The following is a 25,907-nucleotide window of genomic DNA, read 5'->3' as shown; positions in this document are numbered from 1 at the left end:
TGAAGCATCTTTTCTTACAACTTTATTCCTGCTAGAAATGTATGAATAAATTGATACCAGCTGACATTAATCTAATGTGCATGGCCAACTTAACATACTGTATGGCTTTGTAAATAGTAGATAATTGCATTATTGCCTTTTTCAATTTCTCTTGCAGAGTTATTTATCTACTCCAGCCATACCCTGTAGATTTCAGTTCAAGAATACTGTATGCAATAACCACCTCAACCACATCTGTAAGCACTGTAGTTTTCATGTTCTTATTCTGTAGTATTCTATATTCCAATTACTTGCTCAGATGATGCAATGGTATAGCTGGAAAAAAACAACATACATTGGGGGGAATTAAAGGGCTTTTGTCGGCAGATTTGTGCCTATGAAACTGGCTGACCTGTTACATGTGCGCTTGGCAGCTGAAGGCATCTGTGTTGGTCTCATGTACATATGTGCCCGCATTGCTGAGAAAAATGAAGTTTTAATATATGCAAATGAGTCTCTATGAGCAGTGGGCTCAGCTTTCTCTGCAATGGCAATGCCCCCATCTCTATTAGAGGCTCATTTGCATATATAAAAACTTCATTTTACATATAACATGGGACCAACACAGATGCCTTTAGCTGCCAAGTGCACATGTAACAGGTCAGCCAATGTCATAGTACAAATCTGCTGACAGATGCCCCTTTAATCAAGTTCTGCACTCCAGAATTCTGTCTTCAAAAGGTCACAAAATAGGACTTTCTCGCCCATTTTCCTTGGGGGACACAGACCTTGGGTATAGCTCAGCTCCCTAGGAGGCGTGACACTAAGTAAAACTGTTAAGCCCCTCCTCCATCAGCTATACCCTCAGCCTGGAGATAGAGGCTACCAGTTTTAGCTTAGTGTCCAAGGAGGCAAGACACTCCCTGCTACTGCAGGGCTGTTTTCTCCTTGTTATTTTTACTTTTTCTTCTAATTTTATTTTATTTTTTCCTAGGGATACCAGAGACGCATTAGACCTCTCTGCTCTCCCGGGGTTGAGCTGCGCCAGTGCCAACTTATCTGCACTGCTGCCTCCCCCACAGAAGCAATAGGAGGATCTGGGCAGCAATGGCTCCCCTACATCCCGCCAGCTAGGGGGTCGCCCGCACGCCAAGCCCCTCTTCCAGCTTCCTGCCACTGCGGTGCCAGTGGCTGAAGGGGCGACCCTGCTGGAAAGGACTGAGGGTGAAGACGTCGGACGGTGAGATGGCTATTCCAGCCCATACCCCGTCCCTATCTGCAGCATCTACCCCTCTGGGTAAGGGGGGCACCCGTGGTCGCTCATTCTGAGCGCTCATCTGCAGGACAATGCAGCACAGCAGCATCCTCAGCACCCCCACGCCGTTCTCCCCCCCTCCCCCTCATTCGGGGCTGACTCCATTTTTCTCTTCTCTCTCTCCCCCTTCCCGCCGAGAACGGGGGGCGGGGCTTAGCGGGCCCGGCAGGGGGCGGGGCTTACGCGCGTGTCATTTTGGGGGCGGAGCTACGTTCTCCTTCACAGGAGACATTTCAAGCGCTGGAGGGGGCGGAGCTTGTTCCCCGTGCTTTCTGCTGAGGTTTCCCGCGCTTCCTCACTCTTGACAGGAAGCTGGGACACGGTGGGGGACTCTAACCTCCTGTGTACATCGCTCGGCTTCTGTGGGCGCTCTCTGCTGCTCACTGCTGTTCACTGCTTCTCTGCTGCTGCTGATCTGGGCCATCTCCTGATGTTCTTCTTAGGCACTGGTAGGACAGTTAACCCTCTCCTAACCCTCCTGGTCATAGCTGCTATAACCCTTTGTGGTCTCTATATTAGAGTACAACCACACTTCAGCATGTCAGATCCCACAGGTGCCCCCAAACCCTGGTACCATGCCTGTACCGCCTGTAAGGAACTTTTTCCGCGGGGGCAATCTGAGCCGCATTGCCTTGCATGTCAGGCCCCGGTGCAGGGCCCGCTTCCCGCTGCGCCCCCCGGTGCCTCTGAACCCCCTGACTGGGCTAGGTCTCTGTCTCAGGCGGTGGAAAGCCTTACACACGTAGTGGGCCGTCTCGTGGATAGACCGCCTCTCCCGCAGGCTGCCACAATCCCTGTCGCACCCGCTGGGACTACCGTTTCTGCCGCCCCCACTGGTTCCCTGCCTCCCAGCGAATCTTCCAGGGTCGGGCATACTCAGAAACGTTCAAGGGTTGAGCGCACATCTTCTCCAGATGCTTCGCTCTCTCCGCCATGCGTGCGAGCTCAGTCAAGTCTATCCTCTCAAAGGGATACGCTTTCTGAGGGAGAACTGGCGGATTCGGACGTGGACATGGACTCAGAGCTTCCGTCCAAATTGGCGTCCGCGGTGGGGCATCTTGTCACTAGCATCCGTGATACCTTTCAGCTACACGATGACCCCCCCAGCTCTGAACAGGCCGGCGTGTCCTTTCTCCGCCCCAAACAGGCCTCCAAGGTTTTTCCCATACACGCTGATTTTTCTTCTGTGGTATCCAAGGCTTGGACTCGGCCTAACGTCCGCTTTATTACACCCAAAAAGCTGGACATTTGTTATCCCTTTCCAGCGGATTCTGTGACCACGTGGACATCCCCGCCTAAGGTTGATCCTCCCGTGGCTCGCCTGTCCAGAAGCACTACTATTCCTGTACAGGACGGATCTTCCCTCCAGTCTGTTGAGGACCGTCGTACGGAATCCCTCTCCAAGGCCATATTTACTGCCTCTGGTTCGGCCCTTAGACCGGTCTTTGCCTCCGCCTGGGTTGGCAAAGCGGTCTCTGAATGGGGTTTGCAACTGGAACGGGAGTTAGGGTCGGACGTCCCTGTTCAGGACCTCCGTTCCTTAGCCCAACTAATTGTTCAGGCCGGAAAATTCGTCTGTGAGGCCTCCCTTGATGCGGGTGCCCTCATTGCCCGTTCCTCTGCCCTGGCAGTTTCTGTCAGGAGGGAACTCTGGCTGAAGGTTTGGGCGGCGGACGCCGCTTCCAAACGCTCTTTGGCCGGCCTACCATTCACGGGTTCCCGCCTGTTCGGAACCCGTCTGGACGAACTTATATCAGAGGCCACGGGTGGGAAGAGTACTCACCTCCCCCAGTCCAGGCCAATGGGCGCCCCCCGTGGTCGCGCTGGTTCGTCCCATTTTCGGTCCTTTCGCAAGCCCACCGGGTCTAGACCCGCGGCCAGTTCTTCTTCCTCTGGCCCAGCCCAGGATAGACGCAAGAAGCCGTTTTTTCGGACGCAACCTACCTGGCGCAAGTCCCAGCCTGCACGGGCTCCCACAGGCCAGCAGTCCTCTGCCTGAAGGTGCGCCCCCACCCACCCGGGTGGGGGGCCGCCTTCTCCTATTCAGGAACGTATGGCGGGCCCACATCTCAGACGCATGGGCGCTCGAGATTGTATCTTGCGGATACAAAATCGAATTTGCGTCCATTCCGCCAGACCGTTTCTTCCGATCCCGTCCTCCGCGAGATCCCGTACGAGTGGCCGCCTTCTTCGCGGCCATTCACTCTCTAATGGACAAGGGTGTCGTCGCCCCCGTGCCTCCGACGGAAAGGTTCAGGGGGTTCTACTCGAACCTCTTTGTGGTTCCCAAGAAGGAAGGCTCAGTGCGTCCGATCTTGGACCTAAAACGCCTGAACCGTTTTCTCCGACTGCAGAGATTCCGGATGGAGTCTCTCAGGTCCGCAGTGGCCTCCCTGGAAAGAGGGGATTTCATGGCCTCAATCGACATTCAGGATGCATACCTCCACGTTCCGGTTGCTCCATGTCATCACCGCTTCCTGCGCTTCGCGGTGGGGGACGATCACTTCCAATTCGTCGCCCTTCCCTTTGGTCTGGCGACGGCTCCTCGAGTGTTCACCAAGGTCCTGGCCCCTGTCTTGGCCCTTCTACGTTCAAGAAGTGTTTTTCTTCTCCCATACTTGGACGACATCCTGGTCAAGGCACCCTCCTTCTCTCAGACATCCCGCAGTGTGGAACTCACTCTGGAGACCCTGACGCGGTTCGGTTGGATTATCAACCACCCCAAATCTTCCCTTACCCCCTCCAGGATGCTCCTGGATACAGAGTTGGCGGAGGTCCGCCTTCCGTCGGACAAGCGTCTGGCCCTTCGCGGGTCGGTTCGCAGTCTCCTCCGTCATCACCGCCCTTCCCTCAGATCCAGCATGCAGTTGTTGGGAAAGATGGTTGCCTGTTTCGAAGCGGTGCCGTTCGCACAATTCCGATCCCGCACCTTTCAGAGGGCAATTCTGTCGGCCTGGGACAAATCACCGAGGAGTCTGGACAGGACCTTTCTTCTGCCTCCCCTGGCTCGGGCTTCCCTCGGCTGGTGGTTGCATATCCCTCTAAGGGGGAAGTCCTTCCGTCCACTGAACTGGCTGGTGATTACCACAGATGCCAGCTTACGGGGGTGGGGGGGGGTTTTCCCTCCCCGGTCCGTCCAGGGCGTTTGGTCTCTATCGGAGTCCAGACTTCCAATCAATATTCTGGAACTGAGGGCGATTCTTCTGTCCCTCAGACACTGGACCCATCTGCTGAGGGGCCACCCTGTTCGGATCCAATCGGACAATGCCACGGCTGTGGCATACATAAACCATCAGGGAGGCACTCGCAGCGATGCAAGAGGTGACCCTCATTCTCCTCTGGGCGGAGACGCACGTGCCGGCCTTATCTGCGATTTACATCCCGGGGGTGGACAACTGGGCGGCGGATTTCCTCAGCCGGTCCACCATCGACCCGGGAGAATGGTCCCTGCACCCAGAGGTGTTCGAAGCCCTTTGTCTTCGCTGGGGTCGCCCCGACGTGGACCTCATGGCCTCCAAATTCAACCACAAGGTCCCCCTATACCTGGCCAGGGCACGGGACCCGAAGGCATACGGCGCCGACGCGCTCGTCCTTCCGTGGCGCGAATTCTCCCTTCTGTACGTCTTTCCTCCTTTTCCCCTCCTGCCACGGGTTCTTCGGAGGATCGCGGCAGAGGGCGTCCCCGCGATTCTAATCGCCCCGGATTGGCCCCGCCGGTCTTGGTACGCCGACCTAATGTTGCTGTTGGCAGACGCACCGTGGCCACTGCCCTCCAGGGAAGACCTTCTCTCTCAGGGACCGATCTTCCACGAGCATTTAGGCTCGCTACGTTTGACGGCGTGGCTATTGAGACCGCCGTCTTAACGCGACGGGGTTTCTCCGCGGACGTAGTCCGCACCATGATCCGGGCTCGTAAGCCCGTATCCTCTAGGATCTACTATCGGGTTTGGAGGTCCTATCTGGGGTTCTGTGAGTCCCGGAGCATCCCACCTCTCCGGTTTTCTCTTCCCACAATCCTGTCCTTCCTCCAGTCGGGTCTGGACCTGGGGCTGTGCCTCAGTTCTCTGAAGGGTCAGATTTCGGCGCTGTCTATTCTTCTCCAGCGTCCCCTGGCCCCTCTAGGGCCAATTAAGACCTTTTTACAAGGGGTGGCTCACTCTGTTCCGCCGTACCGCCCTCCAGTTCCTTCCTGGGACCTGAATGTGGTGCTCTCGGCGCTCCAATCAGCCCCCTTCGAGCCTTTACGGGAGGTCTCCCTTCGCCTTCTGTCCTGCAAGGTCATCTTTCTTGTGGCCGTCACGTCTCTCCGACGGGTGTCGGAGTTAGCGGCTCTTTCTTGCTCCGAACCTTTCCTGATCTTCCACCAGGATAAGGTTGTGCTTCGGCCTGTCCCGACTTTCCTGCCAAAGGTGGTCTCCGCCTTTCACATCAATGAGGACATCGTCCTTCCGTCGCTCTGTCCCTCTCCTTCCCACCCCAGAGAACGGGAACTGCACCGTCTGGATGTGGTCAGGGCGTTGAGGATTTACTTGGAGGTCACCGGGTCCTTTCGGCGCACGGACTCCCTGTTTGTGGTTCCGGAGGGTTCGCGCAAAGGGTTGGCGGTCTCCAAGGTGGCTATTGCCCGTTTCATTAAACTGGCGGTGTCTGAGGCTTATCGAGCCAAGGGCAGACCTCCGCCTTTCGGCGTCACTGCTCATTCCACCAGAGCAGTCGGAGCTTCCTGGGCGCAGAGGCATCGGGCCTCGGCTGAACAGTTGTGCAAAGCAGCCACTTGGTCCTCTCTGCACACTTTCACAAAGTTCTATAGGGTGCATACGCATGCATCAGCGGATGCTGCTTTGGGCCGCCTGGTTTTGCAGGCAGCGGTTTCCTGATGCTCTGGTGGTGTTCCGCCTTGGGTTTGTGGTCCCTCCCTTCTTGGACTGCTCTTGAACGTCCCAAGGTCTGTGTCCCCCAAGGAAAATGGGCGAGAAAAGGAGATTTTTGTATAACTTACCAGTTAAATCTCTTTCTCGCTCTTCCTTGGGGGACACAGCACCCACCCTTCTGTGTTTGGTTACAGGGTTATGGTCTGGCGCCCCGTTGGGTTGCTGGCTGGTTGTTTCCGTTATTGGTTGTTATCCTTTCACTACTTGGACACGCAACTGGTAGCCTCTATCTCCAGGCTGAGGGTATAGCTGATGGAGGAGGGGCTTAACAGTTTTACTTAGTGTCACGCCTCCTAGGGAGCTGAGCTATACCCAAGGTCTGTGTCCCCCAAGGAAGAGCGAGAAAGAGATTTAACTGGTAAGTTATACAAAAATCTCCTTTTTGCAACCTTTTAAGGTCACTGCTGCAAAAAAATTTGCATTTTTACAACGCTTTCTCCACTTTTGGAAAGTTGGTGGGTTAGCTATACCACATAGTATCATTCCAGATTTATCCCTGGGACTTTTTTAATAAGTTGCAAAAAAGCCTCAAAGCCACTCCAGTGAAGCGGGAGGGCATGGAAAACTGGAGTAGAATTTGTAGACAAAAGTGTTTAAAGATTCTCTAAATTTAACTTGCAACGTGTGCAATTTGATAAATTTGGTGCAAATTATGCCACGCTCAAGGAAAACTGATATACCCTCATGGTAAAGTTCCCCCACATTTTCATTTTTCTTTTTTTTTCTGGTCACTGCATATAATTGAGGGTATATACTAATGATACTGTCTCTTGGAACAGTGACTGTATCTGAAAATTAAACTTATAGCTTTGCATTTTTCTAGTTTTTGAGGAATACAGTGATGTTAAAAAGTAGCAAACTAGGTCTTTTAACTGCGATTTTTGGAAAATCTTAAGAAAAGTTGCATTTTAGGCTACTTTCACACCACACTACTTTCCGTCATGATAATACAACCATCTGCATTTGTTCTGAAGGGATCCGGTTGTATTATCTCTAAATTAGCCAAGAAGGATCAGTCTATAAAACCATTGTAAGTCAATGTGGGACAGATCAGTTTTCTTTTGTGTCCGAGAAAACGGATCCACCACCATTGACTTACGTTGTGTGTCATGACAGATCCTTTTTGCTCCGCACCATATTGCGGACAGAAAAGCGCTGCTTGTAGCGTTATTCTTTCCACGATGTGGACGCAGCCAAACAGAACGAAATGCATTCTGGTGCATTTTGTTTCGTTCATTTCAGTTTTGTCCCCATTGACAATGAATGGGGACAAAACGGAAGCCGAAGTTCTTGTTCTGTGTATTGACTGGTTGAAGTAATCACTTTGTATTTTTTATTTTTTTTTACAGCCTATTGGGGATAACAAATTGACTTTTGCTCACAGAAGTCGAGCACTTCAATGTTTGATCCACTTGGCTGACACAGAGACTGTGGTATCACTTGTAAAGAAACCTATTGACCAAATAAAGTAAGTAACCAGAATAGGTTTTTCGTCATCTCGTTTTAGGTTATAGAGATGCGGACATGCACAGCTAGATCGCCGCTAGCATGTCCGCAATATACCTGTCCTATAGGGCTGTGTCCTTTTATTTTGTTTAAAAAATGATTTTAGAGATATTTAAATGACCCTGGTAAGGAGCCCAAGGGGCTGTACTAACCTTATTAGAGCCCAGCCACGCCCCCTGTGAAGGATCCCAGCACCGTCTGCGTCCTCCGAATCTCCTCATTTCGTCAGTTAGATTGCCGTGAGCTCGCGCATGCGCAGTTTCTCCCCTGAGGCTGATGCCAGCACAGGGAAGGAACACTATACCGGCACGGCGCATGCGCGAGATCGCGCATAGCAAGATTTCGGCAATCCAACTGTGAAGAAAGGAGGAGATTTGGAGGACGCAGGCGGTGCTGGGCTCCTTCACAGGGGGGCGTGGCTGGGCACCAAGAAGATTACTACAGCCCCTTGGGCACCTTACCAGGCTCATTTACATATCTCTAAAATCATTTTTTTAACAAAATAAAAGGACACAGCCCTATAGGACAGGTATATTGCGGACATGCTAGCGGCGATCTAGCTGTGCATGTCCGCATCTCTATAACCTAAAACGAGGTGACAGAATCCCTTTAAGTGTTTGAATAACAATGAGTTTGAGGATCAATAGAAAATTGAATACATCTTTTTTTTATTTTTTTTATTTATAGTGTTTAAAGTGGTCTCATGTTGTCAATTGCTGTTAACAGGTTAGGTCATGATATTCAATATGACAGGTTTATATTTAGGCTACGGCTCCTTCCTGACTTATGGTTGTGGCAAAATAGTGAGTTCATGCATCCTTCATGTAAACTCAATGTTTCCCTGTGGTGGATAAGGTTATGGGAGATGTGCTATCACTCCACAACCTTTTCTCCTATAGGTATTAGGGCAGCATGACCGATAAGTAAACCATGATTTTACAGAGCCCAGCACACAACCAAAAGCTACATGGGACCCTAACCTAAGAGTGGCCTTGGTTTTCAACCATTTTTGCTGTAAGTATTTGAGAAATAAACCACATCTTGAGCAAATCTAGATACATTTTTAATGGTTTTACAAATGTTTTGTATATGGAGTTTACAATAACTGTACAATGGTTTCTTTTGTTTAGGTATTACCTCAAGTGTTGCATCTATCTATCTGAATTTGAGATCTTAAACATCCCATACACCCTTGAGTCATTCCATAGCAGTCCCAAAGAGGGAATGATAAAAGGCCTATGGAAAAACCACAGTCATGAAGCCAGGGTGAGTGTGTTGAAGAAATGAAAGGGGTCTAATCATTATTGGATTTTAGTCTAATAGTATAAACAGGTATAAGGGTTACAGATCACGCTTTAAAATAAAGTCCTCATAGAACAGTATACATTTAATGGCTTATAATTAGAGATGAGCGAACTTCAAGTTTTGACATTCGGGTGTCTGTATATGTTGAATTGCGTTATGGATTCCATTACCACGGGCCATAACGCAATTCCATGACCGAATGCGTATCGGAATGCCTTTAGAGAGGACTCCTGAATAACTGAAACCAGACAGATCCGTTATGCGGCCCATAGACTTCTATTATGATGGAATGCTTCTAAAGGCATTACATTATGCATTCATGGAATTGCGTTATGGTCCATAACGCAATTCAGCATATGCCAACACCTAAACCTGAACTTCACAACTTGAAGTTCGCTCATCTACTCATAATGCTATGTAAAAATAAAAGAAGTAATACCTTAGCTATCCACCGCTTTTCGTCTACCGACACTTCCAATGTCCCCTCCCAGTCTGTATATACATTCTGGCAACACAGACATGTGACCGCCCAGCTAATCACTGGCTGCAGTGGTGACCCACTACAGCCAATGACTGGCTGAGCGGTATTGCCACTATATCTACATGACTCCATATTGCATGCAAAACTTTCACAGATTGTGTGTTGAGTTTCATTGTATGTCATTACGTCAGCACAAATATATCATTCATATGGTTTAGTTGGTCAGCTTAGTAAATTTTGTCAAGATATTTTCTGTGGTTGATTGCAAATATTGTGTAGGAACTTGCCCCATATACCCCTTATTTTTCTTGCTAATAACTTTATTTAAAATGTACTTCCTTGTTTTCCTTTTTTTTTTTTTTTTTTTTTTTTTTTTTTTTTGTGTAGGCGGTGAGGTTGGTAACAGAACTTAGTTTAGAATACCAAGTTTATGACCCCCAGCTCTGGAGTGGATTATTGCAAAAGTTGCTTGGATTTAACATGGTAAGCTTGTACATGACTGGTCTAAACATAAAAATGTTTTAATAATTCATTCCATACTTGGAGTATTATTATTATAATGAAGGTAATTATGTGTATAGCAATTTATGCTAACTGTTGAGCTGATGAAAAATCAACAGTGTTTCTAAAATAAATAGCACAAATATGAATAATTGTCATGCTGTTTGTTTAATGTTGAAGAAATATGAAATACAAAAAGTAAATAAAATATGAAGATTATTTTCGATGTGTGAAGCTAATTGTTAGTTAATTTTTTTTCTTTTATAGATGTCATACCTCAGAAAAGTGTTAGTAGCCATTACCGGCATTCACTGCCTCTGGGAGGTATGTTTCGCGACTGTCTTGGTTATCACATGAAATTAGCTTTTTTGTGGTCATATTTGAATGCATTGTTCAAACTGCAGTCTGAATGTTGGGTTTTGTTTACAGGTGCCAAACTTTACCAGGGCATGGCGTAGTGTTGTACTGGCGCCATTTGCTTGCGGTATGTTGACATTAATATCAAAAGATTTGCATATTGTTAGTACTGGGTTTTACATGTATTCTTTTGTTTTGTAGCTTCTTGCCCCCCAAGCCCCTCACAGCTTGAGGAATGCTACCAGTCCTTTCTGGTGTTACTAAAGTGAGTTAAATGTCATATGTAAGGGTATACATTTGGAGTATGTTCATGTGGTCGATTTCCCACACTGATTATGGCATGTGTTGCATGCAAAGTCTATGTAGAATTATATTAAAATTTTCCAATGGGAAATCCGCCCCACAAGTTATATGCCGCTGATCCCACTCCTATCTCTTCTGGAGTGGGACCTGGTTCTATCTGACATTTGTGGCACGTGCCCCAAATGTTGAGATCAATAACTAACTTTCTCTAAATAGGGGGAACATATAGAGCTGCATGAGCCAGTATATGTTGTGCTTTTGGGTGTTCAAGTGTGTGCATGGAGCAGTGCTATATTGAGGCGTGTAATAGGCAACCCTAAAAAGATGTGTTTGAAAGAGTGCCTAAAACTGTTAGCTGTAAAAGTCATAAGTCATTGTCAGAATGGAGAGCATGGATAGGCTGGTAGACAGAGATGGAGGGAGCTGCAGTACTATGTAGAGCTTTGTGGGTGAGAGAAATTTAAATTGAATTCTATACTGTATGGGTAACCAGTGAAGTGACTGTAACAAGGTGGAGGCATTGGAGAGGTAGTTTAACAGATAGAGGATCCTGGCTGATGCGTTTATGATAGAATGGAGAGGGGAAGACTGATTAGTCACAGTAACCAATGAAACAATTAGAGTTTTTGCTGTTTTCACGGTAAGGAACGGCAGATTCTGAAAATGCTTATAATTTTTATTTGGTTTATGTAGGTGCCCTGTTCTGGCTGATCTGGACCTTGTAGGAATAGCTAAACAATATGCCCAGATTGATCTCCCAGCATTTACTTTTGGATGTCTTTTGCTTATCCCATATGTGGAAAAAAGAGAACAAAATATTCAGGTAATTCATCCAAATTAAATTATCAGAACCGATTCTGTGCTGAGGCTGTGATCGTTAATAAACTTTGATTTTCTAGGGGTAAGTATTGTCATGTGTACTGCTTGTTTGTGTGTCTTATTTGGCTACCACCAGTGCTTAGATCATGAAGGACTTGTGTTTGTCTCCTGCAGGACTTAAGGACTGTGATTGGAGTAGACAAAATACTATAGTATTGCTTCTGTCTTTGTTGTCCAAGGGCTTAAAGTGGTTATCAAACACTAACAAATGCTCCATATATGCTGGGCCCCTCACACTGATTCTACTAGGCCTCTTTCACACTTGCGTTGTCCGGATCCGGCGTGTACTCTACTTGCCGGAGGTACACGCCGGATCCGGAAAAACGCAAGTGTACTGAAAGCACTTCAGTACTTCAAAATGTCTGCATGGCTCCCGGGGCGCTCCAGAATGACGTCAGAGCGCCCCATGCGCATGGATGACGTGCCATGCGATCACGTCATCCATGCGCCTGGGGCGCCCTGACGTCACTCTGGAGCGCCCCGGGAGCCGCACGGACGGTAAGTATGCTGCTCCCCGCTACACTTTACCATGGCTGCCAGGACTTTAGCGTCCCGGCAGCCATGGTAACCATTGAGAAAAAGTTAAACGTCGGATCCGGCAATGCGCCGAAACGACGTTTAGCTTAAGGCCGGATCCGGATCAATGCCTTTCAATGGGCATTAATTCCGGATCCGGCCTTGCGGCAAGTGTTCAGGATTTTTGGCCGGAGCAAAATCCTGATCAGGATTCTTCCGGCATAGAGCCCCGACGACGGAACTCTATGCCGGAAGACAAGAACGCAAGTGTGAAAGAGCCCTACCTGGCTCACTGCTCCCTGCGCCGCTCCTGGTCCCCCCCCCCCCCCCCCCCCCCCCACCTTTCGCTGCTTCTCCCCATGTGCGGATGAATACTAGCGATGTTATTGTTACTATTGCATATCTTGTGCCATTCTCAAGGCAACTCTTGAGATTTTTTGCTAAATCAGGATTTTTCTGATCAATCCTGTTGCTGATGTAACACTTTTTCTGTTAGAGATCGATGAATTTGATTATATAGAAATAAAATTTGGTTTGAAGAATTCCTGTGTAAGGTCTTATTCACATGGTCAGTGTTTTGCATCAGTGATTAGGAGCCAAAACCAGGAATGAAGGCTACACAGCGATAAAGTATAATGGAAAGATTAGCATCTGTTCTCTGTTTTTAACCTGCACTTGGATTTGGTTCACATTCACTGATGGGAATCACTGATCAAACCCTGTCCATGTGAATAAGTCCTGAGGCACACGTCTGTATCTGTTTTGCGGTCTGCAAATTGCAGATCCACACAATACAGATGTGGTCCGTGTGTCGTCCACAATTTATTACCCATTGGGGAAGGTTTATCAAACTGGTGTAAAGTAGAACTGGCTTAGTTGCCCACAACAACCAATCAGATTCCACCTTTTAATTTTCCCAGGTCCTTTGGAAAATGAAAGGTGGTATCTGATTGGTTGCTATGGGCAAATAAGCCAGTTGTTTTCAGTTGGTCTGTGGTCTGCATTTTACGGACATATAATACCTTTATGCAGAACAGACATGGAGATCGGTGTGCTTTACGTATCAATTTGTCCGTTCCGCGAAAAGCTAGAACATGTCCTGTACTTGTTCGCAAAATGCAGACCACGGACCCATTAAAGTCAATAGATCCACAAAAAATGTGAATGCATCTGTATTTTGCGGATCCGTAAATTGCGGACCACTGAATACAGTCATGTGCATGGGGCCTTAGGCCTAACAACTTAGAAAAAAGATTTATTAAGTATTTCCTATGTAATAGCCCCGTCAAGCTGCTAATATGAATCATATGTGGATTTTAATAGCTGGAATTTCTTTGCCTTTTAATATAGGGCTTTTTAAGTGCCTGCAGTCCAGAAGCTGTTTTGCTACAAACGGAGAACTATATGAGTACTGGAGAAGTAGCTGGTGTGGCTTCACAGGTGAGTCATCTAGAAGTGACAATATCCTACTTTAACCCCTTCCCGACCGCAATCCGTATATATACGTGATAGCTGCACATACCCAGTGCAGCTACCACGTATATAAACGTTCTGGCAGCTCTTTAATCCAAGCGCTGCAAAGCGCTTGGATTAAAGCTTCTGCCCCTGCCCTGTATGCTGTCACTGACAGCATACAGTGCAGTAATGCCGGCAAGGGACCAATCAGAGTGGCCCTTTGCCGGCAATCAATCCGATTCGTTAGTCTGTGCAGACTAACCAATCGGATCGCGGCAGTGAAAAAAATGCCAGTTTCAGGCTCTGATCTGCGCTCTGCAGATCAGAGCCTGAAATCACATGAAGTCCTTGGATTAAAGCTTCTGCCCCTGCCCTGTATGCTGTCACTGACAGCATACAGTGCAGTAATGCCGGCAAGGGACCAATCAGAGTGGCCCTTTGCCGGCAATCAATCCGATTCGTTAGTCTGTGCAGACTAACCAATCGGATCGCGGCAGTGAAAAAAATGCCAGTTTCAGGCTCTGATCTGCGCTCTGCAGATCAGAGCCTGAAATCACATGAGGTCCTTGTTCCCCCCCCCCCCAATCTGTGCCCCTGCACCTAAAGCTGAGTGCACTGATGCGCGCGCCCCATACATTCAGTGACACCCCCCTCCCCTCCCTTTTCAGCGCTGCCCCCTGCCCCCCGATACGGTTTGGTCCCCCTGCTCCATTCCTGAGCCGCCGCCATCATCAGAGTGTCAGCTCTATGCTGACACTCTGCTGTAACCCCATAGATGCCGCGGCAGCGGCATCCATGGGGTTAATAGAGGGAGGGGGCTCCCTCTCTCCACCATCGGGGCTGCTGCGCTGCGATGGCAGCCCCGATGGTTGCCATGGCAACCGGATGCTTTGCAAAAGCGTCCGCTGTTGCCACCTACAGGGCATCTGATTGTATTACACTTTGCAATGCAAGAGCATTGCAAAGTATAGTACAGCCCCACTGGATCTTCAAGATCCAAGAGGGACTTAATAAAAAATAAAATAAAAGTAAAAATAAATAAAAATGTAAAATTAAAAAAATTGCCTTTTCCTATGAAAAATAAAAAAACGACACATATTTGGTATCGCCGCGTCCGTAACGACCGACTCTATAAAGATATCACATGATAGACCCTGTCCGATAAACACCATAAAAAAAATACAAATAAAAACTAAAAAAAAAAAAGAAATTTTTGTCACCTTACATCACAAAAAGTGCAACAGCAAGCGATCGAAAATGCGTATGACCCCCAAAATAGTACCAATCAAGCCGTCACCTCGTCCCGCAAAAAATGATACCCTATTTAAGACAATCGCCCAAAAAATTAAAAAGCTATGGCTCTCAGACTATAGAGACACTAAAACATAATTTTTATGGTTTCAGAAATGCTATTATTGTGTAAAACTTAAATAAATAAGAAAAAGTATACATATTAGGTATTTCCACGTCCGTAACGATCTCTATAAAACTATCACATGACCTAACTCCTCAGATGAACGCTGTAAAAATAAATAAATGAAAACTGTTCCAAAACAGCCAATTTCCAAAACAGCGTTTTTTCCTTCTGAACGGCCGGTTCTCTCTGCTTCAGCTCTTCTCGTCGCCATCTTGCAGACTTCCCTGCGATCGGCTCTCTGGGACACAGCACCATTGGATGTGGTAGGCAGCCTTTCTGGCTGACTTTTTTCTTTGCAGGCTCCACCATCCGCCCTCATGTCTTCCTCTGGTCAGGCCCCCACTCCCTCCGCCGCCATTTTCACTCATTACGCCTGCTCTGTGTGTAATAGGAAGTTCCCATGCGGCCAGCCTACTTCCCTCTGTGTGCAGTGCCTCAACCCCAGGCCCGCCCAGTCCGTCCCTGGGGCCCCCTCTTTGTCGGTCCTTCCGGAATGGGCTGCTACCCTGTCCCAGGCCATAGGTAGCCTTGCCAGCCTCTCCCAATCCCTGGCGCAGTCCTTGGACAGTCTCCCTGCCCAGATTGCGGCCGCCTCTGGCAGGGGCCCTCCCGCTGGTGATGCGCCTGGCGACAGTTCCTTCTCTTGCTCTGGCACGCGGTCCCACAAGCGACCGCGTACGGTCTCGGCTGGGTCCCGCTCCTCCTCAGCTACCCCGGATCACTCCCCGGTTAGGTCTGAGTCGGGCGAAATTTCTTCAGCCGCTTCCGCCACTCCTGGGGACTCCTCCGCTTCAGATTCTGAATCTGAGCGGCGCTCGGCGATGTCGGCAGCCATACAGGATCTCATCAAGGCCGTTCGGGACGCACTCCATGTGCAGGACGTTCCTTCTTCCTCCTCCCTGGAGTCGGTGTCTTTCCGCCGTTCTAAACGGTCCACGGTGGTCTTCCCGAATCATGAGGATCTGGACGCGCTTCTCGCTAAGGAGTGGCGTCACCCTGATCGGCGCCTTCGTCTTACCAAGGCCTCTGATGTCCCTTATCCTTTTTCAGAGGACTCTGTCAATCTCTGGACGGTTCCCCCTCAGGTCGCTCGCCTGGCGAAAGCTACTACCCTTCCCCTGGCTAATGCGGCTTCCGCTGACAAACGGGTCGACTCCTTGGCCAAGTCTGTTTTCATCGCGGCGGGCGCCGCCATCCGCCCCGCGTTTGCCGCCTCCTGGGTGGCTAAGGCCTGCGCTATCTGGGCAAAACAGCTTATTCGTGCTTTACCTACAGACTCTGACCAGGGGGATTTGGCAGTGCTTGCCTCTCAAATTTACCAGGCGTCCAAGTTTCTGTGTGATGCCTCTATGGAATCGGCCCGCCGCTCCGGCCGTGCGGCCGCCAACTCTGTGGCTATCCGCCGCACCATCTGGCTTCGTTCTTGGGCGGCGGATTCCGCCTCCAAGAAAGCTCTAATTTCTCTTCCCTTTCTTGGTGGGAAGCGCTTGGAGGAGCTCATTTCAGAGGCCACGGGCGGTAAAAGTTCTCTTCTTCCCCAGAATCAGCCTCGCCGCCGTCGCTTCCCTGGGTCGTCCTCTCGGGCGCAGTCCTTCCCCCCCCCCCCCCCCCCGCCCGATCTGATAAGAAGACCTCCAGGCCTTCTTTTAAGGCCAAGCCCAAACCTGCTCGCCCCCAGTCCGCTAAACCTCCTTCCACATGACTCGGACTCCATCAAGGTGGGAGGGCGCCTGCTCGCCTTTCGGGATGTCTGGCAAGCAAGTGTAGAAGACGCTTGGGTTCTCGAGGTGGTCTCCTCTGGATACAGAATCAAATTCACCGATCTTCCACCCGGTCGGTTCTTCCTGACGTCCCCCCCCCCATGTCTCCCGCCCGGGCAGACGTTTTTTTTCAGGCCATTCGTTCCCTGCGCTCTCTAGGGGTCATCGTTCTGGTTCCGGAGTCAGAACATTTTCGGGGTTTCTACTCGAACCTGTTCACTGTTCCCAAGAAGGACGGTTCGCTCCGTCCTATCCTGGATCTGAAGGCGCTCAATCACTTCGTCCGGGTCCGTCATTTTCGCATGGAGTCCCTCAGGTCTGTGATCGCCTCCTTGGAGTTGGACGAGTTCCTGTCGTCAATCGACATTCAGGACGCCTATCTCCACGTCCCCATCGCCCTCTCCCATCAAAAGTTCCTTCGCTTCGCGGTAGGTTCTCTTCATTTCCAATTTGTAGCCCTGCCCTTCGGCCTGGCCTCCGCTCCGAGGGTTTTCACCAAGGTGTTAGCTCCCCTCGTGGCCCTTCTCCGTGCCAGGGGGGTCGCCTTGGTACCTTACCTGGACGACCTTCTGATTCGGGCCCTGTCTTTGAAGGACAACCTGTCCAGCCTGAGCATCACCCTCTCGGCTCTTGCCCAGTTCGGGTGGCTTATCAACCACTCAAAGTCCTCCCTCATCCCACGCCAGAGGATGCCTTTTCTGGGCATGATCTTCGACACTCGCCTCGGGCGGGTGTTCCTTCCCCCAGAGAAGGTCTCTTCTCTTCAGGCGGGGGTGCATCTTCTCCGTGGCCCGTCCTCTCTGGCTATCAGGACATGTATGCGCTTCCTGGGGAGGATGGTGGCCTCATTCGAAGCCATTCCCAATTCCACTCCCGGGACCTTCAGTTGTTCATCCTATCCAGGTGGGACAAGTCCCCGGCATGTCTCGATCGCCTTGCCCCTCTCCCCCCTCAGATTTGCCAGGTTCTCTCCTGGTGGTTACTTCCTCGGACGGTGTCCCTGGGCCGGTCCTTTCTCCCTCCCAGTTGGCGCGTGATCACGACGGACGCCAGTCTCTCGGGTTGGGGAGCGGTCTTCGAGTCTCTCAAGGTCCAGGGTCTTTGGTCTGTTCAGGAGTCCTCCCTGCAGATCAATGTTCTCGAGCTCAGGGCAATTTTCCTGGCACTGTTGCTCTGGACCTCACGTCTCCGCGGTCTCCCGATCCGCATTCAGACGGACAATTCCACCGCCATGGCCTATCTGAACCATCAAGGGGGCACCAGAAGTGTGATGGCCCTGCGGAAGGCCTCCCAGATTCTGCGGTGGGCGGAGAAACACATTCCCGTCCTCTCCGCCGTTCACATTCCCGGGGTTGACAACTGGGCGGCAGACTTCCTCAGTCGTCAGCTCGTCGACCCGGGCGAATGGTCTCTCCACCCAGAGGTGTTCCTTCAACTTTGTCACCGATGGGGAACTCCGGATGTGGATCTTTTCGCGTCTCGCCTCAATCACAGGCTTCCGCGCTATGCCGCGCGGTCCAGGGACCCTCAGGCTCTTGCGGTCGACGCCCTAGTTCTGCCTTGGTCTCAGTTCGACCTTCTGTATCTCTTTCCGCCCATTCCTCTCCTGCCTCGAGTGCTCAAGCGTCTCAAGGCAGCCCGGGTGCCGGCGATCCTGGTGGCTCCAGATTGGCCCCGCAGAGCGTGGTACGCAGATCTAGTGTTTCTGCTCGCCGACGTTCCGTGGCGTCTTCCTCTGCGCCGCGATCTCCTTTCGCAGGGCCCTCTGTTCCACCCGAATTTACCTCAGCTTCGTTTGACGGCGTGGCTGTTGAGACTCGGACTCGGTCATTCAGACGATGCTTCACGCTCTCAAACCCCAGTCGGCCCGTATTTACTACCGGACCTGGAGAGCGTATTTTGCCTGGTGCGAGTCCGGGCGTTGTCGTCCTCTGTTTCTCTGTCCCTAACATTCTGCCCTTCCTTCAGGCTGGTTTTGAGAAGGGTCTTCACTTGGCTTCCCTCAGAGGGCAGATTTCAGCCCTCTCGGTCCTTTTTCAGCGTCCTGTGGGCTTGCGGGCTCAGGTTCGGACCTTCTTACAGGGTGTCGCTCGTCGAGCCCCTCCCTTTCATTTTCCGGTGGAACCGTGGGACCTGAATCTCGTCCTTGGCGCCTTTCAGTCTTCTCCTTTTGAGCCTTTGGCAGAGAAATCTCTGTCATTTGTCTCGTTTAAGGTGGCTTTCCTTGTGGCGGTCACCTCCATCCGCCGGGTCTCCGAACTGGCGGCCCTTTCTTGCCGGTCGCCTTTCCTGGTGTTCCATCAGGACAAGGTAGTGTTGCTTCAAGTTCCTTCTTTTCTTCCTAAGGTTGTCTCCTCTTTTCACATCAATGAGGAGATTGTCCTCCCTTCCTTCTGCCCTAATCCTTCGCACCCTAGGGAGAAATCTCTCCATTGCCTTGATGTTGTTTGGGCTCTCCGCTAGTACCTTCGCCTCATGGAGCCTTTCCATCGTTCGGACTCTCTTTTCGTGGTCCCGGCGGGCCCTCGTAAGGGTTTGCCTGCATCTAAGGCCACCATCTCTCGCTGGGTTCGGTCGGCTGTCAAGGAGGCCTATGTCGCAAGGGGCCGTGCTCCCCCTTCCAGGTTGACTGCTCATTCGACTAGGGCAGTTGGGGCTTCCTGGGCGGTGCGTCATCAAGCTTCTGCTGCCCAGGTTTGCCGGGCCGCCACCTGGTCGTCAGTTCACACTTTTTCTAAGTTTTATCATATTTATTCCCTGGCCTCTGCTGACGCCAGCCTGGGGCGTAAGGTTCTACAGGCAGCTGTGCTTTAGGTTGGCAACATGGCGTTCTTCTTCCCTCCCTCCCTCAGGGACTGCTTTGGGACGTCCCATGGTGCTGTGTCCCCAAATGCCATGCACGAGAAAAATAGATTTTTTGTACTCACCGTAAAATCCTTTTCTCGTAGTAGGCATTGGGGGACACAGATCCCACCCTTTCTGTGCTTTTCTTATTGGTGGTCCCGGCGTTTTGTTGTGGTTGTCGGGCCCCCCAGTTTGAGACTTGTTGGCGTTCAGGTGTGGCGTTCCTACTGCTTTTGTACCGACTGAGTTCTTTTGGCTCTAGCAGAGGGGTATAGCCCACCTGGGTGGAGCCAACACTTTTTGTTTCTAGTGTCAGCCTCCTAGTGGCAGTTGGGCATATACCCATGGTGCTGTGTCCCCCAATGGCTACTACAAGAAAAGGATTTTACGGTGAGTACAAAAAATCCATTTTTTTGGGTCACCTTGCCCCATAAAGTGTAATTATGAATGATCAAAAAATCCTATGTACCCAAAAATGGTACCAATAAAAACCTCAACACTTTCTGCAAAAAAACGAGCCCCTGCACAAGATGATCGGCAGAAAAATAAAAAACATATGGCGTTCAGAAAACCAATTCAGCACAATCTGCCTTCCAAAAACCGTATGGCATTCCTTTCCTTCTGCGCCCTGCCGTGTGCCCGTACAGCAGTTTACGACCACATGTGGGGTGTTTATGTAAACCGCGGAATCAGGGTAATAAATATTGAGTTTTGTTTGGCTGTTAACCCTCAATGTGTTAAAGAAAAAAAAATTATAAAATGGAAAATCTGCCAAAAAAGTAAAATTTTGAAATTTAATCTCCATTTTCCTTTATTTCTTGTGGAATGCCTAAAGGGTTAACAAAGTTTATAAAATCAGTTTTGAGTAACTTGAGGGGTGTAGTTTCTACAATGGGGTTATTTATGGGGGTTTCCACTATGTAAGCCCCACAAAGTGACTTCAGACCTGAACTGGTCCTTAAAAAGTGCTTCTAAACTTCTAAGCCTTCTAACGTCCTAAAAAAATAAAATGACATTTCCAAAATGATGCCAACATAAAGTAGACTTATGGGGAATGTTAAGTAATACATATTTTATTAGGTATGACTTTCTGTTTTAGAAGCAGAGAAATAGAAATTTGGAAAATTGAGAATTTTTCCCAATTTTTGCGTTTTTTTTTTTCATAAATAAAGGTAAAATATATTGACTCAAATATATGACTATCATGAAGTACATATACAATGTGTCACGAGAAAACATTCTCAGAATGGCGTGGATAGGTAAAAGTGTTCCAAAGCTATTACCACATAAAGTGACGCATGTCAGATTTGTAAATTTTGACCTGGACACTGGGGCATCAATGACCCTTGGTCATGAAATGGTTAAGCATCCAACATAGGATGGCTTCCCTGTGGAATTGCATATGTTTTATAGTACCAGCAAAGTGGATGACAGTTTAAGAAATCGCCAGCGTAAATGTGCCTATGGTCCAGAATGTCAATTTTTGCTCTGGTTTTCCACCAGAGATTTCACCACTTGCAATTCATATGGGGAAATCTACAGCCAAAGCAATTCTGCCCAGTGTGGCTGTGTCATAAAGGAATACTAAAAAACAGAAACTCTGCCATGCACCACCCCTTAGGCCCTACATTAGGCATATTACAGTAGACCAGTTGTTTTAGCGCTGCCAGGACTCATACAGAAAACTTGATTCCTACTTTCATAAAATATGTTTTCTCAATATTCTGTCTGATTTAAGTAAAACTGATTTTATATTTATTTCCAATTTCTTTTTTTTTCTGATACTTGTGTTGCAGATAAAAACAATCATTTTGGACAATATGATTGAGAAGAAACAGTTTGAAAAGTTTTTTAAAAGTAAATGCCATAATGTTTTGAAGATGCATGCAGTTAATTCTAATCGTGTGAAAGAGCTGGCAGATTACCTTGCAGACAAAAATTGGTAAGTCATTGGCTATAATGTAACTACTGTAGTGAAACTCCATGAATCCACCACTAAGTCTAGAATTTATGATGATAGAGCACATAATAAATCTCTCCTTTAAAATTAAATTGATTGGCAATATTTTGGTAAACACAAAATGGCATACTCTTTTTTTTGATTTACCATAATAATTTAATTAAACTACAGACACATATCCACATGAAACAAGGTGCCATGCTGTAAAATACATAAATTATGAAAGGGGAACTAAGAGAGCAGAAAAGTACCATTAGACAAGTAATACTATATAGCATTAAATTACAACCATCAGACGAAAATATTAAACACCGCCAACTTCTTTTCAAACTATAGTGATCCATCATCGGTCACTTAAACTGTTTGTTCCTTGTTCATTTTCAACTGACGAATGTTCGTCTGTTTTGGTTGAAATCGTCTTTTTTGATCAACTTCAGACTAATGTGCTTAGGTACCTTTAAAGGGGGGTTGTGCATTGGGTAAGATTTGATGACCTGTTCTCAGGTCATCCATATCGGATCGGCGAGGATACGACTCCCGGCACCCGTGCTGATGAGCAGTTTGAAGCTGTATTGGCACTGGTGCCTTACAATTCTATTAGAAAGCATTTTAATTATAGACATTTTATTTTGTTAGCCATATACACAGCTATAACAATAAAATACAGTCCATGCAGCAAAGCAAAGTACACGTGTATGTGGGTTATCTGCATTCCGCACACTGTGTACAGTAGTTTTGGTTGGCTTTGTACCCATTCTACCATAACTGTGTGAGAATCTTATTTGTTAAAAATGTTGTGTGTATGCTTTAGGATAGGTCACTAGTGTGAGGTCGACAGGAGTCTGGCTCCCAGAATACCCACCGATCAGCTGTTTTTATAAGCTGCTGTACCGGAGCTACAAAGCTTCATACAATATGTACTAGCCATTCGCAGTTACTGCAGTGCTGCTCCCCATTCAGGTGCATGGAAGCAATACCCAGGCACAGACTCTGTGTAAAGAGCTATGGAGTTCCTGTGCGACAACTCCTGAAAACAGCTGATCAGCAGATGTGCCAGGAGTTGGACCCACACCGATCTAGTATTAATGAACTATCCTGAGCATGAATTAAAATTGATACATAAATTATGAACATTTATACAGTGGTGTTTGAATGTTTGTGAACCCATCAGAATTTTATATATTTCTGCATAAATTTGACCTAAAAGTACATCAGATTTTCACAGATGTCCTAAAAGTAGATAAAGATGACCAAATCAAACAAAGTGTCACAACTATTAGATTCAGTCAATTATTTATTGAAGAAAACAATCTAATATCATGTCTGAGTGGCGAAGGTATGTTAACTTTTGCTTTCAGTATCTGGTGTGACTTCCCTTGTGCAACAATAACTGCAACTAAAAGTTTAATTTAAACCAGTTCATCCATACAAAACAGCCTCAGCTCTGTTGGTGGGTTTCCTCCCATAAACTGCTGATTTCAGATCTTTCCATGATATTTCTATTGGATTAAGGTTGACTTGGCTATTCCAAAACTTTAACTTTATTCTTCTTTAACAATTTTTTGCATAGAACCCTGATTACGGTTGTCGTCTTACTTTATGACCCATGTTCTCTTGAGATCAGCTCACGGACAGATGTCCTGACATTTTTCCTTTACAATGTTTTAATGTACTGTTTATGTGGCGGAAATAACCTCGCCACTGGGTTTTGGAGGGGCCTGTTTGCCAGCCTTTTGCCTCAGGATTATGGCCCATATACTAAAACTTTGAAGGAGAAGGTAGACCGGCCGCACAGCCTAAATCTGTGGAACTGTTTTGGGCTGGAAAGCCATGCTTGCAGTCAGTCAAATGTGACTTCCATGGAATTCGGGAACCCCTGCTCAGATCTGGGCAATTTGTGAATATGTTGTTCGCCCAGATCAGAGCTATCCAGGGATGTATAATTTCTGGGGATGTGTGTGTGGCTTTGGGGTGTTTTGGGGAAAAATGTGTGTTTTCTGCCTGTTAGTGATTAAGTTAGCCCATTGTGTTTGGTAATTGCATCACAGGCAGAGCCCATTGTGTTTAGTAATTGTATCACAGGCATAGGGGGGGTTCTGTACAATTGCTGGGAGTGTTTCCATACTGTAAATGCATGTGATGGGCTAATTTAAAAACTGTCTCAGTCTTCCACAAGGTCCCCAGGGGAGTGTCACTTGCTGGAAGACCTGCATAAAAGGCAGACATGTAGCCCCATTAAAGAGGTCCTGTTGTACCCTTCATGAAGTCTGGGCTCCTGTTTGGGTAACTATCTACTGGCTGGGGGAGGAACTACTTTGAAGCTGCATTCGTCCAGAACCATTCCTATTCACACTCGTAACATTGGTGGCAGCAGTGGGATTGCTTCCTAGTGCGAGGAGCAGCACCTTAGAGACACCGGTAACGTGTGGATTTATAATTAGAGCAACGCTAGTACTTGTACAGTGCCCCTGGCTACAGCAGCAAGGAGGATCACTTGAATTACAGGGATGCAGTCCGGAAAGGTATATGGCACGAGGCCCTGAAGGACGTGCAGCGTCGGCGGGGGGGAGAGTCTTCCCAGTAAGGAGCAGAGGTTGCGGATGCGATTGGAGCTGCGAATGCCTCTACTGAGAGAGCAGCCCCTGAAGGGGTGGGTGTCTGAGCGCGAGACCCTGGTATGGCAGGAGACCTGGCTGGATAATGCATGCCAAGCACAATGGGAGGACCCACAGTCGGCAGGTGGTGATAGATGGGACCGAGGTCTCTCTACCGGCCCTGCAGGGATGCTGGGCAGCCAGCCCAGATTCCCGGCGGCAGTGTGTTATAAAGGGATAGGAGACAACCGGTCTCTCTTCCCATCGGCAGCCTGTGTCAAAGAGAGGAGACTGTCGGTCCCTCATCTCAGCAGCAAGCATCACTGGGAGTGGAGATGGTCGCTACCCCTACCCAGCAGCGTTCCAGGGAGAGGAGACAATAGGTCGATCTCCCCAGCAGCGGAGGGCGTTCCAGGGAGAAGAGGTAGCCGAATTCTCTCCCCAGAGGCCAGTGTGGTTACCCAGAAGATGATATGGGTGGCATTACTCTCTTGCAGCAGAGTCAAGCGGACCAGTTTTGAAGAGGTTCTGGATTCATCTTGTCCGACTAACACAGGTCCAGACCAGCTGGGGGGTCTGGTACCTGGTTAGTCTACTGTTGGGAGGGGAGAAATGTGACGGACTGAACCGTCAGTGGGGCTGCTGGAGAGGCCTGAGGGCTAGCCTCCTTCCTACAGACTATAGACCCATAACTATGGAGATCCTCCTCTCACCTCCCCCTCAGTCTCTTGTGATTACAAGGAACTATTAACCCTGATTTATGTGTGGAGTATTATAGGCCATATCGTTCCTATTCCCTATTAAAGGTGCAGGGGTGAACCCAGCAACACAAAAAGTGTTAACTCTGCACTGAGGCTCCCAAGGAATGTGTTAGTTCATTTGTCCCTTTGTTCTATTGTGTTAGCGATGGGATTAAGTAGCTGTCTTCGGTGTAGAGATCAGTAGATCACCCTCTGATACACTTAGGAGATAACCCCATCACATGTCTCCTCTCTCTCTATTCTTTCATTAAGACGCTGGGGAGGGGATGTCTGTTTGCATGATGTTTATATTTGATTAATTTATGATGTTAGAACTCTTGAACTGTAGATGTATACTGAGTTAGTCATTGGCATTAAAGTGTCCTGTTCTACCCTTCATGAAGTCTGGGCTCATAATAATAAATATAGTACAGGTGGCTCTACCAGCAAATAGCCAAAGAACTAGGTGCACTCTCCAATGGCGACACCCCCGCCAGTAATAGTAGCAAAAGATAAATATTATAAAACGAGGCCAATCTCTTATACCTGGCGTTTTATCTGATAAACGTATTACTTTATTTAAAATCAGATTATAATAAACGTGATATATTTAAAAACTTTTATAAAAATTGGTTAGTTACACAAATATATCTATCCGTATCCTTATTCTTGACCCACGAGCAATTTATAATCATGTGGTTTCTAGTGGGACTCAATGCTGATGGATAAGGATATAGATGGTGCATTACCATCACAATGTACAAGATAAAATTATTCTGCTGGGTACATAAATTATTTGAGCACATAAAGGATATATAATATGTTTGCTGAACACATAAAAAATAAAACAAATAGGTAATATATAATATAAATACTACTGTCACAGTATTAAATGTATCAACCAATCCCACTAAATATAGAACAATTTTGCAAAAAAACTATATTTTGCATAAGCCTGCTGAGTACCTTGTGTCTTTTGCTGAGTATAAAAGTTGACGCTGAATACATGCAACTTGCGCTGAATACATAAAGCTCCACACTGAGTACATAGAGATTACTGGGTA

At 48.2% G+C, this 25,907-nt stretch overlaps 1 protein-coding gene across 1 annotated transcript in view; it reads left to right on the top strand.

Moving 5' to 3' along the window:
• The window catches only part of KNTC1 (kinetochore associated 1), a 238,374-nt gene that overhangs the window by 199,043 nt on the left and 13,424 nt on the right, over positions 1-25,907 (top strand). Inside the window, exons 53-62 of the mRNA XM_044275719.1 lie at positions 158-236; positions 7,575-7,693; positions 8,862-8,997; positions 9,905-10,000; positions 10,286-10,342; positions 10,448-10,502; positions 10,577-10,640; positions 11,372-11,501; positions 13,424-13,513; positions 21,346-21,491. Of these exons, the coding sequence (XP_044131654.1) occupies positions 158-236; positions 7,575-7,693; positions 8,862-8,997; positions 9,905-10,000; positions 10,286-10,342; positions 10,448-10,502; positions 10,577-10,640; positions 11,372-11,501; positions 13,424-13,513; positions 21,346-21,491 (972 nt within the window). The remainder of the gene's footprint in view (positions 1-157; positions 237-7,574; positions 7,694-8,861; positions 8,998-9,904; positions 10,001-10,285; positions 10,343-10,447; positions 10,503-10,576; positions 10,641-11,371; positions 11,502-13,423; positions 13,514-21,345; positions 21,492-25,907) is intronic.

The sequence above is a fragment of the Bufo gargarizans genome, chromosome 1, assembly GCF_014858855.1.
Source record: "Bufo gargarizans isolate SCDJY-AF-19 chromosome 1, ASM1485885v1, whole genome shotgun sequence".
Taxonomy (NCBI): Eukaryota; Metazoa; Chordata; class Amphibia; order Anura; family Bufonidae; genus Bufo; species Bufo gargarizans.
This window is presented reverse-complemented; position numbering and strand designations above follow the sequence as displayed.